Source organism: Salvia hispanica, chromosome 1 (assembly GCF_023119035.1).
Source record: "Salvia hispanica cultivar TCC Black 2014 chromosome 1, UniMelb_Shisp_WGS_1.0, whole genome shotgun sequence".
Classification (NCBI taxonomy): Eukaryota; Viridiplantae; Streptophyta; class Magnoliopsida; order Lamiales; family Lamiaceae; genus Salvia; species Salvia hispanica.
The window spans coordinates 7,470,872-7,491,283 of record NC_062965.1 but is presented as its reverse complement, the minus strand read 5'-3'; the positions used below and the strand labels follow the sequence as shown (position 1 = coordinate 7,491,283).

Below are 20,412 nucleotides of genomic sequence, written 5' to 3'. Positions count from 1 at the left end.
TATTTATGTAGAATCAATAATCTAAAATTGTCGATAACTTAATACTATAATATATTCAATTATTAAAAAATTAGATGAAAAATGCAATTTAATTGGTAAGGCAGTTCTCCAACTGATCAACCGAGCTAGTTGAGGTGAATTATAATTTTGTACTTAGATAAATAAGTAATGGGGTATTCCTATATGAAATGAGAGAAATTGATTGGTATAATTAGTTGATGAATTGATTGGAATGGCCAAGAGCACTTAAAACTTGGGTTTTTTTGTTTATCATTACACAGACAGTGGTGTAATATATTCAAAGCAAGCATTAATTGAAAATAGTCTAGAAAAATATAATTAAAGACTAATTTTTACCAAAAGTAATCACCATCAAAACCGAAGTTCAATTTGGACGAGTCACGAATATTTCACAAGCAACACAGTGATTAGTCAATTTCAGGATTCATTGAACAATTTCTGAAATTGAGTTTTGAGGTTGGCCATAACAGGAGAAAAATATTTGTTCTGGTTGCCTTTTATCCATGGACCATTCTAGAGCCGACAAATAATGCGAGTTGGGTTATTATCGAGTCAATCTGATATCGATCCAACCAATAAGGTCAAACCAAAAAAACCAAGCTAAAATCATTGAAATCTTATTGAGTCGACTTAGGACTCAAATTCAATAAAGTTTAACCCTTCAAATCTACTCCCTCCGTCCACGATTAAGAGTTCTAAATGTCGCGGGTTTTAAGAAATGTTAAGAAAAGTGGGTGGAAAAAGTTAGTGGAATATGAGTCCCACTTGTATATATTAGTTTTAAATGATATGTAAGTGGAATGAGTTAGTGGAATGTAGGGTCTCTTTACCATTTATGGTAATTATGAACCGGGACTCTTATTCGTGGACAAACAAAAATGGAAAAACGGGACTTTTATTCATGGCCAGAGGGAGTGTATATTAACTTCACGTGTGTTTGTCGGGTTTGTGTGTCATATTGATAATTTCTAGCCCTACCAATAACGATACGACACAATTCGAATTGATACGACACAATATTGACCCAAGTCCGATATTACAAAAATTAAAATCTAATATTACACAATTAAATAGTACTCCCTCCGTTCCACAAAAGATGTTACACTTTCCTTTTTAATTTGTCCCACAAAATATGTCACATTTCTATTTTTGGAAAAAGTTCTCTCCCACATTAATATAAAAAATTATATTTTCTCTTTTCATCTAACACATAAAATAAAACTTTCTAAAATCTCATGTCATCTCATAAATGTGACATCTTTTGTTGGACAGAGGGAATATAATACTTCGTATTACACAACTAAAACTTGATCACAGCCTAAATTTAAATAATAATATTAAAACATACAATCTCCATCTTTTAAAATATAATTTTTTTTAAAACGATGCATATTTTAATGCACGACTCATAAAATATTAAAGATATTAATTTAAAATTAGACATAACTCCATAAAAACACCATTCATATCTTCTACAACTAAAATAAATAACTGAAGCACCAAATTTGTCATTTCATAACATCAGAAAAAGCTGAGGATTTAGGAATTATTTAACCTATATATTTTCAGTAATTAAAGCAACTACAATCATTATCTCAACAAAATGCTCTTGATCCAAGATGATCAAAATACCACGTGGCAGCACGCGATTCCTCGGAACTTGATCGTCTGCTGCTATAGTTATATATAAACATCCCGGACTCACACATTTGCTCTTGCTCCACACAAAATTATTATTACTACAAACACGCACATTTTTCTACATCCAATCCAAGAGAAAAACGCAGGGATATAGGAGGAGACGAAGAAACCGGCGGCGGCGGTTGTGAGAATGGAAGTCGGCCTGAATCTGAAGGCGACCGAGCTCTGCCTCGGCCTGCCCGGCGCCACCGTGAAGAGCACGGGCAAGAGAGGCTTTTCCGAGACGATCGATCTCAAATTGAACCTTCAGTCAAACGAATCTGACGCTCTGGATCTGAAGGAAAACATGCAGAATTCCTCCAAGGAGAAAGCTATGCTCCCTCCCAAGGATCACATCAAGCCTCCTTCCAAGTGAGATTTTCGAGATCGCGCCGTGTTTAATTCAATTTCTCGACTATTTAATTTGATTTAATTGAAAATTCTAGGGCTCAGGTGGTGGGATGGCCGCCGGTGAGGGCGTTCCGGAAGAACATCATGAGCCACCAGAAGAGCGAGGAGTCGGAGAAGGCGGCATGCAGCGGCGGCGGCGCCTTCGTGAAGGTGTCGATGGACGGCGCGCCCTACCTCCGTAAGGTGGATTTGAGGATGTATAAAAGCTACCAAGAGCTCTCTGATGCCTTAGCCAAAATGTTCAGTTCCTTCACTTTGGGTAAGTTCAAATAAATCAACATAAACTACTTTTTTTTATTATTATTATTATTTTTAATTATATGATTTTGGTAGGGAATTATGGAACCGAGGGAATGATAGACTTCATGAATGAGAGGAAATTGATGGATCTGTTAAACAGTTCAGAATATGTGCCTAGTTATGAGGATAAGGATGGTGATTGGATGCTTGTTGGTGATGTTCCATGGGAGTAAGTTTTTTTTCTTATTCCATAGTAGAAAAAATATAGATCTATATTTTGAGCAATATTTATGATTTTTTAGGATGTTTGTTGATTCATGCAAGCGTCTCCGAATTATGAAAGGATCCGAGGCTATAGGATTAGGTACGTTACGCTTATATTCATCAGATTTCTGTTTTAAATTTCTGGTTTCGTCACTTAATATTGTTATTATTATTGTCATATTTAGCACCAAGAGCCATGGAGAAATGCAAGAACAGATGCTAATGGAATATTTGTAATAAACTACTGGTGCAACTTGGTTTGATGGTTCCAATTATGTATCATTATTTTTCGTTTCTTGTAATTTTATTAGCTTTTCGATGAATTATTGTCTGTATTTTATATTGTAGAATATAGATATGAAATTTTATGGACATATTTGTATTAGACAAGAAGCAAACGCACTATCGGTTGTCTGGTTTGTTATAATTAAAGTATATGGATCATTTTGGCTTGTTTAATTAAATTGTAAATTATTGTATTGGCTGTCACAGTTGTGCTTGTGTCTTTTATTTAATTTTGAACATAGAAAATCGAATTTTTATATCTCAACAAGATTCTACGTGACTTGTTACTCAAATTTCTATACTATATTGTTTTTTTGAGCATTATTATTTGATGATTATTGTAGCCACTAGACTGGTTAGGCTGGTGAAGGGAACAAAGCCATGTGAATGTTCATGGGACTATTCCTGGCATTCTATATTTTATTCGGTAGCATGCATTAATTATTCTTGTTAGTTTTTAAATATATTTAGAATGATTGAAGGTTTATATATTTATGAATGGTCATGCTTGTAAATGTTAGTCAATTAGGGTTGTCTTTGATGAGCTGGAATTTAATCATGCATTATGGGTGGTCGGGAGAAAATGCATGTGTTATGCTACATGTACCTAAATTGTTTTGTGTGTTAATTAATTTATGAAAAAAAGTTGTCCCAATATTTAACCTTTATGATATGCACCAAAATGTTAGTAGTATTAAATAATGTACATAACAATTTGATACATAATAAGTGCATTCGTTCATTTTGTGACATAATATCTCATTTCGAAAAACTGATATACTTACTATTCCACATTACGAGTATCGCGGCAGTTAATGTCTAATTAAGTGGTGTGACATCTTTAGTAATAACTAAAATTTTTGATAGCGTTTATAGTAGATTATTTATAGGATGGTGAATTGATAATACATAAAAGTAAGTAATTGAAGAATAAGAGAGCCAAACAAATTCAAATTTAATCAATTCATTAAAATTCATCAAATAAAATGTGGATTACCTTGGATCATTTTCATCAATCATCCTAGCATGTAAAGCCTGAAATAGTATGTTAACTATCATCACATCTCTATATTAGTGATGCTTTAATCGCATCCAAATAAAATATACTAGTGTGGAAGTAATTTATTTGTAAGAAATTAAGAATAATTATCTAATTATAATTATAGTTACAAATTATACTAAATGTATAACATTGAAAAGACAATCAATTGTCCAAGCCTCAATTGGGTTTCATTTTGTTACACAATCTGATATGGACCAACCTTTGAAGTGAATTAAGCTCCCAATGGTTCCTACTCTCTAAAATTAAGATGGCCCAGTAATTGGACAAGCAGAGTCTAAAGGGACTAGCCCAACTTAATTATTAGTTCTGGCTTCTAAGGGACATTTAAGACCACTGTCCACACCGTGTGGTGTTTTTCTTTCACCCTCTTGTTTCATTTTTCTTATTTCTATTTTTCGATACAATAAAAAAGCTTAGAGCCAAAGGGATGACGAACAGAAGAGTGAGTCTGACACAAACAAAGCTAAGACGAACACGAAGCAACTTGATTCAAACAGCAGAAAACAAAATCACATAGATAGAAGAGGAAACATATGGTCGTGATAACATCAAGTTCCTCTGTTTTTATTCACCGAGATTGTTGAAATAGAAAGATAAACTAACTGATTAAAAGCTCCTAATTTTACATTTTATTTTTCTATTTCAACATAGATATCCATGTATTATATTTTTTTATTTTCAAAACCAATCGCACCATGTCCTTGCAGTTTAAATATTAGAGGATTAGATAAACTATTGCAATTTCTTGTTATATGCTTAGGAAGAGGGTGTAAAGGACCGAGATTTTATAGAAAGTCCGTGCATAGGATTTATTTATGATAGTATTAATTAATTTATTTAAGTGTGTTATATTCGCCAAATCGAATCAATACTTTTTTATCTTTATAATTATACTATTAATAAAGTACATATTTTGAATATGACGTTAATGAGATCTGAATCGAAAAATATACTCCCTCCGTCCCAGATAATTCGTCCCAGTTTTCCATTTTGGGCGTCCCACATAATTTGTCTCATTTCACTTTTACCATTTTTGGTAGTGGACCCCATATTCCACTAACTCATTCATACTCACATTTTATTATAAAACTAATATATAAAAGTAGGACCCACATTCCACTAACTTTTTCAACTCAATTTTCATTACAATTCTTAAAACCCGTGCCCGGTCAAAGTGACCCGAATTATCCGGGACGGAGGAAGTACTACATTGAGTTTAAATTAGTACTAGTTCTATGGTAGTGAAGACATTTCTTTTTAGCAAGAAGATTAAGACAAATGTGTGTAATATATTAAATAAAAGGATAATAAAGTAGGAGGAAAAATAGAGAGATTAAAGCAAGAGTGAGAAAATGTGTTACTTTTTATTAAAAAGAAAATGACTCTATGTAGCAAAAAGGTGATGCGGTCACCCTGGCCGCCCCCACACCCCGGCCCGACAGTTTGTGAGGGGGTTCAATCAGGGTACACAGCGGCCCGTTAGAGAGGAGGCCTTCAACCCACTGTCCTGACAGGAGCCCATCTCCTTCACACTTGTGTCTGAGAGATGGAAGCTCCCACACGCCAGTAGTGGGATTCGAACCCAACTTCTTGTAGCAATATCTGCTCTCTCGGAACCAACTGCGCTAAGCCCCTGCGGGCAGTGTGTGTAGCATGTGAAGTGTGCGTAGTGCGTGAAATATGTGCATTGTATGTGTAGTGTGTGAAGTGTGTGAAGTATTTGAAGTGCGTGAAGTGTGAGAAATACGTGTAGTGTGTGAAGTATGTGAATTGCGTGAAGTGTTATAGAATGGAGAGACTACTATGATGTTTATACTTTGAAACAAAATTTAGAGACACCCCTACAAATAATCTAAAACACCCTAAAATATAATTTGAAACAAAATTTAGAAATCTCAGCCCCTAACGATATTTATTTCTACCCCTGGGGTGTCGCGTGTAGTGTGTAGTGTGTAGTGGGTGAAGTGTGTAGTGTGTGTAGCATGTGAAGTGTGCGTAGTGCGTGAAATATATGCATTGTATGTGTAGTGTGTGAAATGTGTGAAGTATTTGAAGTGCGTGAAGTGTGAGAAATACGTGTAGTGTGTGAAGTATGTGAATTGCGTGAAGTGTGTGAAGTGCGTGTAGTGTGTGAAGTTTGTAAAATGTGTGTAGTGTGATATATATTTAGTGTGTGTAACATGTGAAGTGTGTAGTGAAGCTATTTGATTTTATGACTATTTTTGATATCAAACATTGAATTTGTAATTAAAAACTCCAATTCCAAATTTCCAATTTCATGGTACCAACATAGCCGTATTTGATTGTTTGTAATTAAAAGCTCCAATTCCAAATTTCCAATTTCATGATACCAACATAGCCGTATTTGATTGCAAACAATAACCCGTACTCTTTGTTTGGGAGGTATTGTTGTTGAATATGATTGTAGGAAATATGATTCGGTTGATTACTTATTTTTTTTTATAAAATATCTTGTTATCAGTCATTTTAAATTCAATCAACTAAATTATACATAATAATTAATTTTTTTAAATGATGTACTCTCTCCGTTTCATAGTAGTAGTCACTTTGCTATTTTATTGTGTTCTATAGTAGTGTAGTCATTTCCAGTAAAAGTCAACGTATTTCTCCTCACTTACTTTACTCTCTCTTACTTTATTCTCTCTTCGTCTATTACTTTATTCTTCTTTTACTTAACTCACTTAACACAATTTCTCTTAATCTCCGTGCGAAATGAAATGCATCCACTACTATGGAACGGAGGAGTATAATAATTAGAATCAAAACTTGTATTGATGTTGATTTTATGTGTTTTGCAATGAGATTCAAGATAAATTCAATAAGGTTTTCGGAATCGGGCATTTGGTTATTATCTATGATTTGTGGACCGATCCTTATTGTTAATGCTCTAATATTGTGTTAAATTGGAAAATTGAATTTAGGCTTGTCAAAATCGAGTAATTGGATACCCGGAATCTAATTTTTCTTGTCTCGGATCGGAATCGTGTATTGAGAATTTTGGGTGTTCGGATATCGGGTTACCCGATATCCAATTGGGTAAACCCGATTTATCTGATTTTTTTTTTAAATTTATTCCCGATATCCAATTGGGTAAACCCGATTTATCTGATTTTTTTTTAAATTAATAAATATTATATTTACTCTAATTTTAAAAAAATTAAGTAATTGAACATTGAAGACTTATGTGTGAGCGAGGTGACTGTATTAATTCTAATTTGCCAGGTGCTAGTGGCTGATGATATTCTTACTTATTTACAAACCCAATTCTCCGCTTAATATTCTAACTGCTCATAGTCATAGGTTTTAAAATATTGTATTAATTCTAATTTTCAAAAAATGAAGTAATTAAATATTAGGATTACTGTTACTAAGTTACTGTGACTAAGTATTTAAAATAGTATATAAATTTTTTATATTTAAAAGTTTGTATTTTATCTTACATACTGCATCAAATTTGTATTTCTAAAAATTTGTACTTAATATTTTAAAATAAAATCAAAATCGAAATTGAAATTTTGGATACCCTATTATTCGGAACTGGATACCTGAGTTGGATATCCAAGTACCCCAAATCCAAATCGGATCAGATATCACATCAGGTACTAGATTTTGAGAAATTCGAGATCGGATACCCAATTTGACCGGCCTAATTGAATTGGTTTGTATTGCTTAATTTTCTTCTTTATACAACCGCAACAATCGTACAGTGAGAAAATATTCTATTCTTGCAAGTATAATTTGATCTTCCTTAATCTTCGCCCTTGATTCTCCATAATCATTGTTTGATTGGTCTGATCTTTACAACACAACGTACATACACAATGACACAAATTACACCTAATATGATGACTAAGCTACTTAAATCAAAACATCGATCAAATAAACCAATCCTAATACCGATTTTGAAAAGGTTGCTTGTCATATGTGTGCCAAGTAGAAGGAAGGGCGATGAATATTTAAGATCAAGAGATATGGAGATCCAAAGAAGCTCCTTTTTTAGCATCACGAATGGTTCGGGCAGAGGCATTAGCAGATATCGTATTGCTCAACTGCAACTTCTTAAGATTCACTATATCAGCGAGGCCAAGCGGGAGCGCCATAAGTTTGGTGCAGTTGGACAGCTCAAGCTTTCTGAGCTCGGGGAAGTAAACACTTGAAGCTTGCCAATGAACGAAATCCAGGCCTTCAATGTGCAAGGCTTGAAGATGGGGTAAACCTTTGTCGTCCCCACTGAACTCCCACTTGTCCCCCACAAATGCATTATCTTTCAGCTTGAGCTCCTCGAGATTGTGCAGTGATCCGAGGATTTTGATTTGGTCCCAAGCAAGATCAGTGGCGGACAGCGTTAGGCTTACCATATTGGGAGGAAACTGATCAGAGCGCTGAGGAAGGCTAAACAATTTCCCTTTCGAATTTGAACCCGTTACATCCATCAGTTTCCATTTCGAATTTGAACCTGTTACGTCATTCAGTAGCTTCAGTTTCTCGACATTAGCCAGTTTCCTCAACAACTCATTCCTGCCATCAACAAGCAATGCCAGCTGCCCGCGGATGCCCAACTTCTTCAAATTGAGAGCCTTGTCAAAGAAGATTTCTGTGCAACTTTTTGGTGAAATTCCACACAGTGTCTGAAGCTGTTCACCATCATTGCACTTCGTGTCTGTCTTGGGCAAAGTCGCAGATGCATTTGTCTTAAAATGTCTTAGCTCAGTCATCTTCAAGATATCAGCTTTGATCTTGAGGGAAGGCGACGTTGTATGAACTACAAGAGTTTGTATGCTGCGAAGCTTGTAGATGTCTTTAGGAAGAACATCTCCTTTGAGAGAGAGGGTGACGTAGCGCAGATGAACCAGCCGGTACAAGTCGCCAGGAAATTCGGTGAATCCCATTGGCTTAGCATCCAACACCCTAAGAAGTGTGAAAGCTGCACGAATGACCGAAATGTCTTTCTTCTTTAGGGGGCAAGTCTCTTTTGAGTGGGAAATAAACGACCGGAGGCGGACTCGGAGGCTACTGCGACTTCTTAAAGAGATAAATGTAGAGATGAATTTAGAGAGATCAGTGTGAACACAAACACGACGATATTTCTCCACTTCATCAATTGAAGGAAGAAAAGCTCCATCTGTTTTAGATTTCTTCACTTCTTCAAGAAAGTTCTCTCTCTCATTTCCAGCTTCAGTTTTGCAAAACTCGTACATCAGATAATTCATGCTGCATATTTTAGCTGAGCCATCTGGTTTTTGGTCATCAACAATAACCAAATTTCTGTCAATAAGAGATTTCAAATAGGTATGTGCAATCTCCTCCAAGCTCAAACTTTCGTTTGCCCGAACAAATCCTTCTGCAATCCACATCCGAATCAATTTTGAGACCGAAAACTTAGAGCGCTGTGGGAATATTCCCATATAAAGTAAGCAAGGTCTCAAGTCAGAGTCCAAGTTATGGTAACTTGACAGTATATTTGACCTCCCTTGGTCTTTAATGAAATAAATACGCATGCTTCCGCTTACATTTTTCCAAATTTTTAGCCTTTCATTCATTTCAAATTTCCTTGAATCCTTCTTGGCAAGAATACCAGCCACGATCTCTATTGTCTTTGGCAGGCCATCACACTGCACTGCAATCAGGTTCCCAATTTTTTCCAACTCGGGAGGACATCCGACGTCGCCAAAAACCATATATTGCAGTAGATTCCAGCTTTCTTCACGTTTCAGCGGCTGCAACTCTATGGAAGGATTATCCCGACCCACTGATCTCGCCGTCTCATTATTATTGCTGGTGATCAAGATTTTGCTATCTTCATTGCTCTTCTCAAAAGCAGTCATGAGCATATTGTCAATCTCACACACATCATCGATGACAATCAAGAACTTCGTTCGCTCCAAGCATTCCGCAACCAATTTGGATAGATCTTGAGCACACCTTTGAGCTGCATCTTCAGGGAGTTCATCAAGTTGCTTCAGAATGGCGAGCAAAATATTCTTCGTTGAAGGTTGAGAAACACGAATCCATAAGGGTGGTATGCTGAAATTATTTCGAACTGTTGGATCATGGAAGATCTTGGCCACCAGTGTTGTCTTACCAACGCCGTGCATACCAGTAACGAAGATGGCATCGATGTGTTGGGTATGTTGAGTAAGACGATCCTTTATTTGTTGTTCCTTAGCATCAAAACCCACCACATACTTGGGTTTTCCTGGTGGGTACTGTAAAAAAAGGACACTTCTTACTAATGTTTATAGTATGAAATAAACAAGTAGTAGTAAAATTTAATGTAGAAGATATTGGCAAGTAGACACAATCACTATCTTGCCTTGATCGATATAGAGAGAAAATTAAGTTTATATTTTTTTTAATTATTTTCAAATTTAATTTAAGGTCTACTTCTTAATATAGTTGCATTTTGTCAAGATGTAATCAAATGTATTAATACAAGAAAACATCTAAAATATATTAATAGAAGAATATTTATGTGTGTTTTGTCTTTTAATTATTACTCCATTAATTAGAATAAAAGCCAAAACTGGTCCCGCACATATGCTCATTTTACAATTTCGGTCCTATACTTTATTTTTTGAATTTTTGCATCCTGAACATTTCAACTCGGATCACAATTGGTCCTACGCTAACAATTCCGTCAATTTCTAAAGAGTTTCAACCTGATTTTGATGGTTTTAATAGTCCCATTCGGGATAAAATCATTTAAAAATCGGTCAAAATCAGGTTAAAACTGTTTAAAATTTGACGGAATTATTATTGTAGAACCAATTGTAATCCGAGTTGAAATGTTCAGGATGAAAAAATTCAAAAAATAAAGTATATGACCAAAATCATAAAACGAGCATATATTCAGCACCAAATTTTGACCTTTACTCTATTAATTATTCATATCACATCACTTGGCATTGGCATACTAGGAAATTTACCAAAAAGCGTTACTGCAACATTAATATATGTACAAAGTATTTAATACGAATACTATTAAATGACAAAAACAATTACTCTCTTTATCTATAAAAAGTAGTCCAATTTCTTTATTTTTATCCACGTATTAAAAAGAGAAAGTTATTTCTAATTCAATATCAATTTTTATCTTTTCTTCTTATTTCATTTGCATTTTCTAATTTTTCCTTCTATTTTACCAACTTTATCTATTTTTCACTAATATTTTAGTAATTTCATTTTTAAATAAGTACATGTTATCCACCGATATGACTATTTTCGGTGGACGGAATATTGATTTAAATATTTAAATAAAACTATTAGTACTATATACATCCTTTAAAAATATGAACTACTCCAACGTCTCCTAAAAATAGAAATTTTTTAAACGACGTGGGTTTTAATGGAAAATTGGTAAGTAAGAGAAGGATAGAAAGAAAAATTTGTTAGTGGAAAATGGGTCTCACCTCGTTAAGAAGAAAGAAATTTCCTTAAATATAAAGTTTCTATTTTTAAGGATCGACCATAAAAGAAAGAGTTTCTATTTTTAAGTGGACGGAGTATTTCCTTTTAATCTGTACTTTAAACTTGTAATCTACTTTTATTTATAGCCTGTTCTTTTTAATTCAATCCAACTAAACACTACTAATAATGTGGATCTCAATATCCACTAACATTATGTATACTACATTTTCTCTTCATCTCTTTTACGCCATCAATTGTGCATTAAAGTTCATAATTTTGATCAAGGGCGGGAGTATTTTACTTGGCATTTAATTTAATGTTAAAATATGGTTGAATTTGGATGAGATAAATTAGGCTTGAGTTTAGGTAGTAATTGAAGACAAGAGTCATAAATTGGAGCATTGTTAAAAGGAGCTGCATAGACCAGAATGAAGATGAAGAAAAGTTAGAAATTTGACCATATATTCTGCAGATTCTTCATCCTGGGCATTCTGGATGCCGCCGGTTTCATATTGCGCTTCAACCTTGTGGCGGAGAGGTGTGATCTTTTTTCTGATGGACTCCACAAGTTGGGCGATTTCGGCGAGCTTTGCTTTTGGCTTTCCGACGCCACCAGCCAGGAAGGAGTCAATGGCGTCTCGTGCATCGTAAATACTGCTACGCACGTCCCTGAGGAGCTCTTTCATGATTAAATTCTCCTTCTTACGTCTTTTCATGGACTCTTCCTCAAAATTTGTTAAAAACCAGATATCATTCTCCAGCTGATCCACGTTTTCAGTAGCATCCTTGATCACCCGCGATTGCTCCTTCTGCTGCTGTATATATACCAGCACCACGGATTTCAGTGTATTCAATAGAACACCCAATGCTACACCCTCCATTTCAGCTCTCTCGCTCAAATCAATATCACCAAAGTAGTATTTTTTTTTTTTTTCTTTCACTATAATGAATTAATATGACCAAAATTATCGTCAAACATTCTCACTTCTCACTAGAAGGGGATGAAACAACAAAATAAATAACCTTTTTTGTTAAAAGTAATAGTTCCTTTGTCCCATGAAAAATGTTTCATTTATTATTCCCTCTGTCCGGGCTAAGATAACACATTTATTGGTTAATGTGTTTAATTAGAGAGAGAAAAGGTGGATGAGAGTATTAAAATAGAGAGAGAAAGAAAGATAAATATTTTAATAGGGTGATAAAAAGTGGTTGAGTATATTAATTGGAGATAAAAAGTTTCTCAAAAAGGAAATGTGTCATCTTAGTTAAGACAAACTAAAAAGGAAAACATGTCATCTTAGGTGGGACGGAAGGGAGTAATATTTTTCTTTATTCGTCTCTCCTATTTTTAAACATCTAATAGTAACATTTTATTTCCTAATTTAATCATTTTTCTCTCACTCTTACTCTCTCGGTCCATGGTTAAATGTCTCATATCTAATCGGAACAAATTTTAAGAAATTGTTTGACTTTACAAAGTAAAGTGAGTTATAAAAAATTAGTGGAATGTTGGGCCTACTTTATATATTGATTTTATAGTAAAATGCAAGTGGAATGTAGTTTCATTTACCAATTATAGTGAAAATGAAATGTATAACATTTATTGGTGGATGAGCGAAAATAGGAAAAATTGGATATTTAATGGCGGACGGGAGAGTATTTTATTCATCTTTTCTATTTTTAAACAACCAACGACCTTCTTTTATTTCTGACGTACTTTAACTTCTTCTTTATATGTACTTTGAAGGCTCAACGTTATTTTCTCTTTTATTTGTTTTCTAATTTAAAAAATCCAATACTTTTCCTTTCTCCATAAACTTTTTAAAATACGTGAGCATAAAATTTTATGTTGAAGAATCTAAGCGGTGTGGTCGAGTGGCATGGGACTCGTCCATCCTTAACCAAATGGTCAGGAGGTTGATCGCTGTCTTTGGCTATGGAGCAGCTTTAAATCCTTGGGTCAGCTGTCCCACCCATTGAGGTGCCTACAAATCAGCATGGAGAATAATCACTGGGCTTGCCGATAGATACCCTTTAGCAATTACTAAAACAAAAAATTTATGTTGTCTCAGGAACGCAGCATTTTCCTGGAACGGAGAGAATACTACCACATATAGTCTTATTAATTAACACTAAATTTTAATGTTAAATTCGTACATTCAGTAGGTTTAGGAAAAAAATGGAAAATGGGACCTTCTCAAATATACTCCAAAAATAAAGGTTAAACTTAATAAACGGTCCAAGATAAAGAAATAAGACAGTTTTCTCTGAAAGAATTAGTAATGATGAAGATTAAATAACTATAGATATCTAATACTTCTTCGTCCATAATAATATGCACTATTTCCTTTTTAGTTCATCCCATACGAATATGCATTTTTCAATTTTAGAAATCTTGTCTCTCTAATGAGGTGAGAGTTATTCCTCACTCTTATTTTACCAATTTTACATTAAAACTCGTGTCGAAGCGCATATTCTTTGGGGACGGAGAGAGTATAATAGTACTACTTTCTTCTAAATAATTGTCACTTATTTTTATTTTTATTCATCTAACAAATTTTTTTGATATTTTAATCTTATCATTTTTGAATGAATCTCAAATTTAACTAATTCATTTTTATTTTTATTTTATTATAAAAATAATTATATAAAAATAAAACTCATATCAATTAAAATTTTTCAGTTAATGTTCATTAGTATTTCTGAAACTTCATACCTGAGTCAAAAGAAGTCAAATTTAACAAGACAGATGTAGTACTACTATAAATTGGCAGACTGAACCTGGCCCCATCCAAATAAATGGAAGAAAGAAAGAAAGCATTTTCACTACTCCTATAATATAGTAAAGCAAGAGAAAAGTAGAAAAAATAGTTGAACTGTATAGTTGATGGTAAGGCCTTTAAATAATAAAGTAAAAGAAAAAGAAAAAAGGATTGTTATAAATAGATATAGACTATATTATATTTATAAGATGAACGAAAAAGAAAATATGGTCCAACGGAGAGAGTATGCCACTTCCTATTACTATTACAGGTATATGAAATACTACCTTCCTTTCAAGTCAAATAGTAGTAAGACATAATAAGAAAGTGGTATTTAGGAGTAAGTTAATTTAGAAAAATAAGGGTTCAAGGTTTAGGAGGTTTAATACTTACTTCATTTAATACTTACTTCGTTCCACAGTAATAGAGTCATTTCTCTTTTTAGTAAAAGTCAACACATTTTTCCACACATACTTTACTCTCTCTTACTTTTTTCTCTTTTCATCTCTCTATCTTTTTAATTTTCCACCTTATTCTCCATTTACTTAACTTACCTAATACAATTTTTCTTGATCTCCGTGCCGAAAAGAAATTCTTCCATTACTCTAGAATGGAGGGAGTATAAAGAGAATAGAGATATTGGTCTCTAAAATACAATACTTAACCAAAATTTGGTAATTCTTACCAACATAAAAGTTAAGACATTAAAATCATGAATTTAAGTTTAGCAGTGGATTCCCCACAATATAATTCCTTCCCCTAATTAATAGGAAATTCGCTATAAGAGAAAATATTAAGGTTCTTACTACCAAAGTTTAAATTCATGTGAAATATACCAAATTAGGCCAAATTTTGTGATATTGTGGTGGACTATACCAAATTGTGGAGTTTTTATTATTTCTCATTTCTGGTACAAAATTTTTCATACTTAATTTTGACAAGATTGTGATTTTATGGATCAATACGTCAAAAGAATCAACATGAGAACAAAAAATGTGAAAAAATAAAAAGGAGATGGATTGACATCGACTCCGCCCTCTTTTACTTTATCAATTTTGTCTTAATTCTAATGTCATGTCATATACTTAGGGCATGTTTGATAAGTTAGTAATAATAAGATAGAGAATTATATATGGACATTTCTAATTGTTTGATATCATAGTTAGGCTTAACTCAAAGCCCAATATAAGACCAGAGCCCTATCTAATCTTACCAAAATTATAACATTAACCTTGTTTATGTATCTCACCAATTTGTCAAGTTAAGCCATGTTATTTAATATACAATACAAATTTAGATAATTTATTTTCTATCAAACAACAACGGAAAAAAAATCATATCTTTGCATATCTTGACATGAAGCCCGTATTTCTTATCTTGTTTTACATATCTTCTCATATCCCATCTTTTATATCAAACGAGTCCTTATATTTTTATTGGACAAAGGAAGTACAAAATTGTTGTCAAAGATAGGGCAGATATATAGTAAGGACTATTGCAACCGTATGAGCAAAACGATATTAGATTTGTCCCATTATAAATGAAACATAATCCTTTTTAGGCATTTTCACTATAAGTGAGACATTTGCTTTTATGGCGGAAAACAACACTCTATCTCTCTTTTATTTTAGGCATGTAGTCATGTCAGACGACATTTACGGAGTACGTACTCTTATCGAGTCAAATAAATATTATCTCCGTCCCATTAAATATGAAATACTATTTGGGAATCAACTGGGATTTTTATATAGTACTACTATTGTTTTGTGAGTTAATGAAGCGAGAATAAAGTAATAGGGATGAAAAAGTAGAGAGAAAATTGTTTTCATTTTAGGAAACGTTTCATTTTTAATAGGACAATCCAGAAAGAAAAACATTTTATCTTTAATGGGACGGATGGAGAATAAATCTCTTTTACTACTCTCTTCGTCCCACAATTAGAGTTACACTTTGTCATTTTGGTCCTTCCCACTATACTAAAAGTCACATTTTATTTTTTACCATAAATAGTAAGTAGGTCTCACATTTCACTAACTCGCCTAACTCACATTTTATTATAAAACCAATTTAAAAAAGTGGGTCTCATAATGCACTAACTTTTTCAATCCACTATTCTTTATTTGACTTAAATCTTGTGTTCACTAACTTTTTATATGTAACATTGGTCCTTCCGATTGCTAATTTTCTCAAGAATGGTACGTCCAATTAATTATACTATCCTCTGTCAAGTTAATTAATTATAGTACTATCCTCTTGTCAAGTTAATTAATTATAGTACTATCCCCTGTCAAGTTAATTTTAGCTGTCCTTCAAAAATGTCCCTTCCAATAAATCACGCCCACAACTACTCAAAAATGAAGACAGCTAGCAAGGATAGTACTCCATCCATTCCATACCACATTTGTCATTTTGACGTGTTTCGTATTATTGAAGTCATTTTCTTTTTTAGTAAAAGTTTATACATTTTTTTCCACTTACTATATTCTCTTTTATTTTATTTTCTTTTTATCTCTTTACCTATTTCATTTCATACTTTTTTTTCCCTTTATTTAACACAATTTTTATTAATCTCTGTGCCAAAAAAAATATCTCTACTACTATACAAAGGGAATACTTTTTTGGTAAGGGTATGAAAAATATAAAACAATAATCATATATCGGCTTTATCATATTGAAAAATATTTAAAATATCAAATTTTTTGATACATCGTACTCCCTCCGTCCCGGCTAAGATGACACATTTCTTAGCCAACACGGGATTTTAGGAGTTATTGGTTAAAGTATTTAATTGGAGAAAGAGGGTGGTGTAAGTATTAAAGTAGAGAGATAAAGAAAGATGAATATTTTAATTGGAGTGAGAAAAAGTGGTTGAGTGTATTAATTGGAGAGAGAAAATTACCTAAAAAGGAAATGTGTTATCTTAGTTGGGACAAACTAAAAAGAAAACGTGTCATCTTAAGCGGGACAGAGGGAGTAATTTTTTATACTACTATATGATACCATACTGAGCATACCAAAAATTAAGATATATACCGTGTACTGGTATATAACGTAATCACGGTATATACCGAATTTATGGTGTATAATTATATCAATACTCCCTCTGTTCCAAGGTAGTTGAGTCATTTTTTTGCGGCGCCATTTAAGAAAAATTATGTTAAGTGAGTTAAGTAAAAGAAGAATAAAATGGGAAATGAAAAAAAAAATAGAGAGATGAAAAGAGTGTAAAGTGAGAAGAAATGTGTTTATTTTTACTTAAAAAGAAATGATGCCACCACTATGGAACGTACCAAAATGGCAAAATGACTCCACTACTATGGAGCAGAGGGGGTATATATTTAAAATTATAAAATATAAATAATATTCTAAAAATCCAAATATGTTATTTTCATTGATGTTGAAAGTCCAATATGCCGTAAAAGAATGATATACCAAATTTCAGTATAATTTTCTGAAAATAAAGTATGAATCAATATTAAAATTTATCATACCGAAAATAAAGTATACCAAACCTTAATACATCAAATGTTTTGATAAGATAAAAATATACAGTAACTTTTATCTCATACCAAATTTAAAATAAAATATACTACTAATATATGATAATTTGTGTAATACATATACCTTAGCTACCCATCCATACTTTGTTGGCAATGATAAAGAAACTTTAGAGATATGCAAGACGTTAGCAAGGAAGTCTTACAGTCAAACATTTCAAATTTAATTGAACGAGAATTTCAAAATTTAGTTTTTAACCATACAATAATATCAAATGGGTTTATTGTTTTACAAGGAGTAAAACAAATTATTTTATAAAAATAGTATTATGTTTACTTTTGGCTTGTTTTTACATGTTTAAAAATATAAGAAAACATAACAAAAGTCTTTGTTTTAGTAGACCGGTCGTGAGCGTCGTCCACTTTAAAGTAACACGTTCAATTCTGAACAAAGGAAAACAAAATTTCACAACCCAAATAGACTCTAACTACCTATCGTGAAATGTTGCAATGTTCGTTCGTATATTTCCAAGCCTTAACGAAATAAAGTGACAATGGTATGATATAGCACTGAACGGATCTAACAGCAAGACAAGTCTTTATGCTATCTACAGAAAGACGAAGGTCTTGATAAACTACAATTTCTTAATCAATATATTTAGCATTGAGCATACGTTATTGATTATGCATTACTTTGATCGAACAAAAGGTGTGGGTTTTTTCCTACCCAAGAATCCTGATATTTTGGATAGTGGTAATTAATATCTATCGATGCTAGGGTTGTTATCATGTTGAATCGTGCCCCATGATAGTTTGGTTTGATATTGTCCTCAAGAGGAGCTCTAAACTTTTATTATTCGGAACTTAGCTAGTTGGAAACCCGGATTGCTTGCAATTTCGGATTGGATGGGTAAATCGATATTATTACTGTAGTGGCTGATAATAATATTTTAATTCAAGTTTATATTAAATTGAGTTCAATTTAATTAGATAAAAGCTTCATTGGGTGTGGCCTGCATCCAAACCTCCATAAATCTTTGACTGAGCCCAATATGTAACTTAGAGACACAATTTTTTAGTGAAATTTTCGTCCCCCCCTCTCTCTGAATTAGACGCCTTATTCTCTCTCTCCTACTTTATGAGGGAGTTCTGTCTTCTTTATTTAAGTCTCAGTATTTTAATAAGATCAGCCTAGCCTGATATCGAAATATAGTTCGTGAATCAGTCAGAAGATTTTGTGGTCTAGTATTGAAGATCATCATGTGGAGAAGTAGCAAGCAATCTTCGATTCTTTGGAGAATCAAGAAGGCATTAAATCCTCTCCGTAGAAAAGCATGTTTTCATTCAAGTTTTAAGCATGATACATGTGATAAATACGCGAATAGGTTATATCAAAATAATCTGCTAAATAGATCTATTTTTCTGCTTTGTTTGAGCTTCCGCTACATACCCCAACGTCTCTCTCATCTTCTCTCGTTCTTCAACACAATAATATCATTTCCTTTCTCCTTGATTCCTGGAGCTTGGCTGCTGAACTTAAATAATTAACTCTTGATGACAATTCTCTTTAGGGAAAATCCCTAATTCTTTAACGAGATTGGTTTTTCTCGAAGAGTTGGATTTGAGTCACGACAAATTTGAAAGAAACATTGATGATATTGACAATTTGTTGTCTTTGGAGATGATAAATCTTTAGAAGAACAATTTTGATGGCTCAATTCCATATTTATTCATAAACTTCTAAACTCTGTGTTTTAAACCTGAACAACAACAAATTCCGCGGTGGAATCCCACAGATCATTGGACCAATCACCTTGTTCAACTCCCTTGATCTCTCTGAGAACAATCTTATCGGAGAAATCCTACTTTCTCAAGAAATTAATGCTCAGACAAAAAAAAAATGATATTTTTTCAAAGTTTGCAAACAAAAAAGACGTTCTCATAATATTTTAATGAAGAAGAGAGAATAAATAGATTGAAATACCCTTTATGGACTTGATTGTATTTTCGCTTAAATAAAGTTTGAAACAATGAAAAGTAGCTCAAATGATATTAGATTAAAGTTCAAGGACTTTAGAAGATATTTTCAAATGTTACATACCAAAATTGATACCTTAACAAAATTCACGAACGTAGAAAAATATTCTTCTGTTTTAACAATGTTATTAGATGCATGGGTCTAACTTTTGATATAATGTCACTGCAAAATTCTCTTTTAGAGCATCCCCAGTGGGGACGGACTTCCCATAGCCTTCCCAACGGACTTCCCAAAAACAACTCCTGCCACGTCATAAGGACCTCTCATAGCCTTTCCAGCACTGCCACGTCATAAGAACTTCCCACTGCACAGTGGCAGACATTCTATAGCCTTCCCGCGCGGACTTCCCGCAATAAAAAATATTCACAAATTCGCCAAATTAAACAATTTACGGAATTAAACAATGTGCGGTATTAAAATTTCGGCACAAATATGGAGAAAATGCAACTACTTTATTTTTTTAAAAAAGTAATCCTCCGTCCCAAGATATTAGAGCTCTTTCTTTTGGGCACAAGAATTTAGGAGATAGTGTAAAGTGGTGTAAATGGAGTTGGTAGTAAAGTAAAATTTTACCATAAATAGAAATGGCTCAAATATGTTGGGACACCCCAAAAAGGAATAAGGGTCTAATATCTTGGGACGGAGGGAGTACATAATTATTAAAAAAAAACTTAACCAACAAAAAAAAACTACCCCAAGCTTCGACAAATTGCCCCCCCGTCT

General features: G+C 33.2%; 2 protein-coding genes across 2 annotated transcripts; one reads left to right on the top strand and one right to left on the bottom strand.

Annotated features, from left to right (window-relative positions):
* Nucleotides 1–1,730: 1,730 nt before the first annotated feature.
* Nucleotides 1,731–3,075, top strand: LOC125202216 (auxin-responsive protein IAA14-like). Its single transcript, XM_048100581.1, has 5 exons — nucleotides 1,731–2,073; nucleotides 2,148–2,371; nucleotides 2,446–2,581; nucleotides 2,655–2,716; nucleotides 2,802–3,075. The coding sequence occupies exons 1-5, from the start codon at nucleotides 1,853–1,855 to the stop codon at nucleotides 2,837–2,839; spliced, it is 681 nt and encodes a 226-aa protein (XP_047956538.1). The 5' UTR covers nucleotides 1,731–1,852; the 3' UTR covers nucleotides 2,840–3,075.
* Nucleotides 3,076–7,947: 4,872 nt separating this feature from the next.
* LOC125186239 (late blight resistance protein R1-A-like) lies at nucleotides 7,948–12,273 on the bottom strand. Its single transcript, XM_048082595.1, has 2 exons — nucleotides 11,851–12,273; nucleotides 7,948–10,191 (listed from the first exon to the last, which is right to left on the bottom strand). The coding sequence occupies exons 1-2, from the start codon at nucleotides 12,271–12,273 to the stop codon at nucleotides 7,948–7,950; spliced, it is 2,667 nt and encodes an 888-aa protein (XP_047938552.1).
* Between the last annotated feature and the right edge of the window lie 8,139 nt (nucleotides 12,274–20,412).

Coding starts and splice junctions, on each gene's coding strand:
- LOC125202216 (XM_048100581.1), top strand. CDS start 1,853: ATGGAAGTCGGCCTGAATCTGAAGGCGACCGAGCTCTGCCTCGGCCTG. Junction 2,074..2,147: donor CACATCAAGCCTCCTTCCAA/GTGAGATTTTCG, acceptor TGAAAATTCTAG/GGCTCAGGTGGTGGGATGGC. Junction 2,717..2,801: donor ATCCGAGGCTATAGGATTAG/GTACGTTACGCT, acceptor TGTCATATTTAG/CACCAAGAGCCATGGAGAAA.
- LOC125186239 (XM_048082595.1), bottom strand. CDS start 12,273: ATGGAGGGTGTAGCATTGGGTGTTCTATTGAATACACTGAAATCCGTG. Junction 10,192..11,850: donor AAGAATCTGCAGAATATATG/GTCAAATTTCTA, acceptor CTTTTTTTACAG/TACCCACCAGGAAAACCCAA.